The sequence below is a fragment of the Crocodylus porosus genome, unplaced genomic scaffold, assembly GCF_001723895.1.
Source record: "Crocodylus porosus isolate Cpor-Errol unplaced genomic scaffold, CroPor_comp1, whole genome shotgun sequence".
NCBI lineage: Eukaryota > Metazoa > Chordata > Crocodylia > Crocodylidae > Crocodylus > Crocodylus porosus.
This window is the reverse complement of record NW_017728930.1, coordinates 319,024-324,240: the sequence shown is the minus strand read 5'-3', so window position 1 is coordinate 324,240 and position 5,217 is coordinate 319,024. Positions and strand designations below refer to the sequence as shown.

The 5,217-nt window shown below is 68.6% G+C and overlaps 1 protein-coding gene across 1 annotated transcript in view; it reads right to left on the bottom strand.

The window, feature by feature from the left end:
* Positions 1-281: 281 nt before the first annotated feature.
* Positions 282-5,217, bottom strand: part of LOC109315407 (FXYD domain-containing ion transport regulator 6-like) — a 37,193-nt gene continuing 32,257 nt past the window's right edge. The window contains 4 exon segments of the mRNA XM_019543082.1: positions 282-496; positions 847-1,008; positions 1,343-1,417; positions 4,214-4,234. Of these exon segments, the coding sequence (XP_019398627.1) occupies positions 911-1,008; positions 1,343-1,417; positions 4,214-4,234 (194 nt within the window). The 3' untranslated portion in view covers positions 282-496; positions 847-910.

The window sequence follows — 5,217 nt, the reverse complement described above, 5'->3', positions numbered from 1 at the left end:
CGGGGCTGCCCCGACAAGGGCTGCACAGGGAAGTGGTAGGTTTTCTTAAAGAAACCCTGGCGTGTCCCGCTTGGGTCAGAGGGCAGTCACTGGGGAGGTGGGGGGTCACAGCTGACGTCCCGGCTGTAGCGGAGCCTGGGAAAGCTGCACTAATCATTCCCTGAGGAACCCAGTGGTGCCCTTGCAGATGGCAGCCGCGTGTATTTGGCAGGAGACAGACCTACCCAGACCCAGCCCGGGCACAACGCCACACCGGAGGAACAGTCGCCATGCACACGGGCTTTAGCCGTCTCAGGCAGGAGCTTTATTGAGGCATGGAGGTGCTTAGCTGACCTACAGCAGGAAACCACGAGCGTGCGCTGAGGAGGCAGGGGCTGGTGTGTGCGGCACAGCGGCGTGGGGGGGCATGGTGCCCGGTGAGGATGCGGTGCAGGAAGCCTCCTTCCGGACCGCCGGGCAGCTCCGGCTGCAGAGACAGCAGTGGGAAGGGGAGCAGCTGCAAGGAGGGTGCCCGTTCAGAGCTGCGCCTGCCGGTGCACTCGGAGCTCGCTGCACCCCAGGGCCGTGCGGGACCCACGCTGGCGCTTGGCTTTGTGAATGCAAAACCAAGGACCCCGAGCCCAGCTCCTGGGGTTCCTCTCCACAGGGTGCTTAGCCCAGCCCCTAGGCCTTCCCTCTCCTTTCCACCCCTCTCGTGGCCAGGTCCTGCCCCGGCGAGCCACCAGCACCCACGCAAGCCCTTCCTGCTGGGAGGACCATCCGCTAACCCCGCACAGCGCACCCGGCATGGCTGCCTACCTGGCGCCAGCGTGCCCCGCAGCCCAGGGCCGGCCCTCCATCAGGTACCTGCAGCTACAGGTCATCGCTGTCGCCTTGTCTGAGGAAAGGGGCAGGAAGGAAGAAAGCAGCGTTAGACACCGGTTCCCGGCATGGGGCAGGGAGGGGTCGGGGCGATTGCAAAGACAACCAACCTGCTTTTCTTCTTGCCTCCGCAGCGGAAGCGCCGGCCTGGAAACAAGGGGAGAGATCAGGGCTCTGCAACCGCCCTCCACTCCACGGCCTCCTGCAGCCCCCGGGGCAGGGGCCCTCCCGGCTGGGCTCTGCCCCCCAGCGCAAGGAGCCATGGGTGGCCTCTGCCGCCAGGCCCAGGGGCTCCACGGCCGGGCCTGGCTGGTCATTCAGCCGAGTGCCCAGCAGGGTACGGCCCCTGGGGACAGCCCCGCAGCCCCTCACTGCTCCTCCCTTCGGGGGGCTGGGGCTTGGGGCGATGGGGCAGGTGTGCCGTGAAGGGCCCTGCAGAGCCCCCGCCTCGCCCCCGCCCGTCACACCCGGCAGCGCTTACTGAGGATGATGAGGAGCCCGACCAGGAACGCCACCACGGCGAAGATCAGCCCCCCGTTCCGGACCGTGTCGTAGTCTCGGGGGAGAGAGGCTTGTTACAGCCTGGCAGGGGCAGCCAGGGCACGGGTAGGAGCTGGTCGCCCCGGGGGGGGGGGGGGCTGCCCTGGCACCCCGCACACTCCCCATGGGCTCAGCCCAGGGAAGCAGGAGGGAGCGGGGCCAGTCCTGGGCGAGCAGTCCCCCCGTGCCCTGGGGACCACCCGTGCTCCCCGCCACCTGCCCTGCCAGGGACCCCTTGCCTCGGGCACGGACCCAGCACACAAGGGCGAGAGCCGTAGGGCTAGGCCGGGGCCGTCCGCGGAGGCTTACCATAGGTGAACCGCGCGGTCTCCTGCTCGGGGACGGCTTCTGGAAGGAGAGGGCAACGCTCAGGGTGAGGCCAGCGAGGCCCCGCGGCCGAGCCCCCAACTCGTAGCGGGGCCGGTACCCGGCTCAGGCCCCCGGCCGAGGCATGGGGCGGCCCCTGCCCAGCAGAAGGATCCCCCGCCACGGGCGGTGCAGGAAGGGCCCCGTTCCCTGGCCTGGCTGGGGCGCTCGCAGCCCCGAGCGCAGCTAACACGGCTCACGGGCCCACGGGAGCCCGAAATGAAATGCCCACTGGTCTGGAGCGTCTTATCCATTGGCACTACACGGGCACGATGGGAACGGCCTGCAGCCAGGAGCTCCCCCCCGCCAGGGCTCGGCGAGGGACCAAGCCGGCAGCAAAGGCACAGCGAGTGCGTCACAGGCTGCGTGACCAGGACACCCCGGGGAGCACTGGGCTTTCCAGGGAGCCCCTGCAGACTCCAGCTATTTTTTGCACGCTGCTTTCCACCACGAGGCAGCTGGAGCTGCCGGGCCCTGGGACCGGCGGGGCGGGGCGGGGGGCTCCCACGTTTGGATTTCCGAGCTGGATGTGGACGCCCTGGGGCCCCAGTCGCAGGCGCTGTGACGAGCACGTCCTGCAGCGGGGTGCCGCAGTGCGACGGCTCAGCTCTGGCCTGGCTCGCGGCGCCGGGCTTGGCCCAGGGGGCGCGCGGCAGGATCGCGATGGCAGCTCGGCCCCTGCCCTCACCTGCCCCCGTCCCGCCCACTGCACACGGCCGGCTTGGGGCTGCAACGAGGCGGGGAGGGTGGGAGAGACGGGGGAGTCTGAACAAGGCAGGGCAGGGTGCAGGTCTGAGGAGCTCCCCTTGCCTCAGGGCAGGGCTAAGACGTGGCCCTGCCTCCCTACGGGCTCAGGACTGAACCCCCCGTGGGGAGCCTGCACCGGCTGCAGGCAGAGAGCGGCTGCATGTCGCGCCCGCCGCAGCCCAGGCTCCGTGCAATGCAGCTGGCACCGCCGTGGGCCTGGCCCCTCGCTGCAGGCTGCAGGGGAGGGGGCTGGGGACCCCCCTGCCTCCGGGCGGCTGCCCCTGCCGAGGGGCGTCAGGCGGGCGTCTCCGTGCGGCTGGGTCCCTCCCGGAGCCCTACACGTCTGCTCGATGCCACCTCGGCCTGACTGCGGGGGCCCGTGCTGGGAACAACGGGGGAAACCACCCACCCTGGCCCCTTTGCAACGGTGCAGACCCTCTGCGGGGAGAGCTCCAGGCGGCTCAGCTCTCCCCGACTGCCCAGCACCGAGCCCCCAAGTCCGGCTGCACCAGAGAACGGAGGAAGCGCCTTGGCGAGCAACAAGGTGCCAATGTCCGTCCACCCGCGTGAGCGAGCCCAGAGCCCTCCATCTGTGCCGCTCCCGGAGACCCCTGACATCCAGTGCCCAGGACAGGAGTGACCCGTGTCCTGCCCCTGCGGCCCGGGGCTCCCGCGTGAGCCTGCCCAGCCAGCTCGACCTTGCCCCCCAGACGAGCCTGACCCCTGGGCACCGAGCCCCTACCATCAGCCATGGTGCCAGCGCCGTGTCCAGCGGGAGTCTGAGTCTGGGCACACGATGGGAAAACACCTTCGCGGGGTGCACGCACCATTAAACATTAACGGCCAGGGTAATGTTTACCCAGTCACAAGGCGAGGCGCACGGCCCAACCGGGCCACGCAGAGGAAGGGCCCCCGGCCTCGGAGCCTGCTCTGGACTCGCACCCGCCCCGCCGGAGGGAGGGAGAAGGAGCAGCGAGCGAGGGGCACCGTGCACCGCCCCAGCCAGCACGCGGGGGGGCCGCGGTGCTGACCCCGGCCAACCTACGTGCCTCGCAGGTGCTCGCCAAGCAGCCCGGCCATGATAGAGCGGGGAAACTGAGGCTCAGAGCAGTGAAGGGACTGGCCGAAGGCTGCCAGGGAGTCAGGGGCAGGGGTGCCGGGGGGGTCCTGGCTCCAGTCCTTCACTCAGACCACGAGCACAAGTCTCCTATTCCCGGAGAAGAGCTAGCAACGTTAGAGACGGGGGCAGAAGGGACAGCTGGGGCTTCAGACCACCCGGGGGGTCACCTGCTCCAACCCCGGTCCCCGGGGGGGCACCGGGGGCACAGCTCTGCTCCCCGTGCTGGACCGCGGTGCCCGAGTGCAGACAGCCCCCGAGGTGCGGGCCGAGCGTGGATCGGCTGTCGCACCCCTGGAGCCGCTCTGCCAGTCGGTGACCAGCAGGCCACGCGCCCGTGGTCATGGGACACAACCAGCCCGGGGAGCTCCCTCCCCCCGGGATGCAGCCACGCAGGCCCCTGCATGCACAGACACAGACGGACGAACTGCCCACGCCTGCTCTGCAAGCCTGATTGCACCGACTGGCAGCTCCGGGGTCTGGGACTGTCCTGGCCCTGAGGAGCTGGTGGTGGTGGGTGCCAGGACCCTCAGCCCTAGGCTGCAATGCTCTCCTCTGGGGCCTGTCTCAGGTCACCTGCACCATGGTACCAGGGCTGCTCCTCTGCACCCAACCCACAGAGGCAGAGCCCCTGCAGCTCCCGGCCTCTGACGCCCACATTTGCAAACCATCCCTACCCCAGATGACCAGGCCTCCCTTTTCTCCTCTCTTCTCCTTCCCCAGGGGCAGCTGCTGGGCACCGCAGGGGACGCAGCTCACGTGCCCATGTTCTGACCACACGGACACAGCCATGCACCACGGGTGGTTTGCACCTGGCACCTATGTGCCTGCAAGCACCCGACAGAGCCTGGCTGGCGCTCAGCACCGCCGCTCGCTGCAGAACGCAGCAATGGAGGCGCTGTCGGCTCCCCCGGGGCCCCCGGCCCAGCACAGAGCACATTTGCTGCTGGACCCACCGCCCCAAGGGCCGCACCACTCGCACTAACCCTGGAGGGAGTAACGTGACCAGCGCCCAGCTCCCTCCTCCCCGGTGGTGTCAAACAGTGTTACAAAGGCAGTGAGCGGACCCGGGCGCAGAGCCAGGCGTCCTGGCTCCCGGGCCTGTGCTCCAGCTACCAGGAAGTGTCCCACACAGCTTGTGCCAAGCCAAAACGTGCCAGCATCTTTGTGCTGCAGCTGTCACCGGAATAGGATCTGCAGGCAGCCCAGTGTCCTTCGCACCGTGCCATCAGCATCACCGTCTCCACCACGGCAATCGGACACAGCCCACTCGCTCACCCGGCGCGGGCCAGCAGAATACCTGGCCCAAGGCAGCTCCGACCTCACCTGTGGTTGTGCCAGGAGGCCAGTCTCTGGCATTTGTCCCACCTGTGGCACGTCCCACCGCGGGACCAGCGTGTCCCAAATGCCCTTTCATAGATTTCATAGACGTTAGGGCTGGAAGGGACCTCGGGAGCTCGAGTCCAGCCCCCCGCCCAAAGGGCAGGAAGTCAGCTGGGGTCATAGGATCCCAGCAAGATAAGCATCCAATTTACTCTTGAAGGTGTTCGATGTAGGCGCTTGAACCACCTCCGCTGGCAGACTGT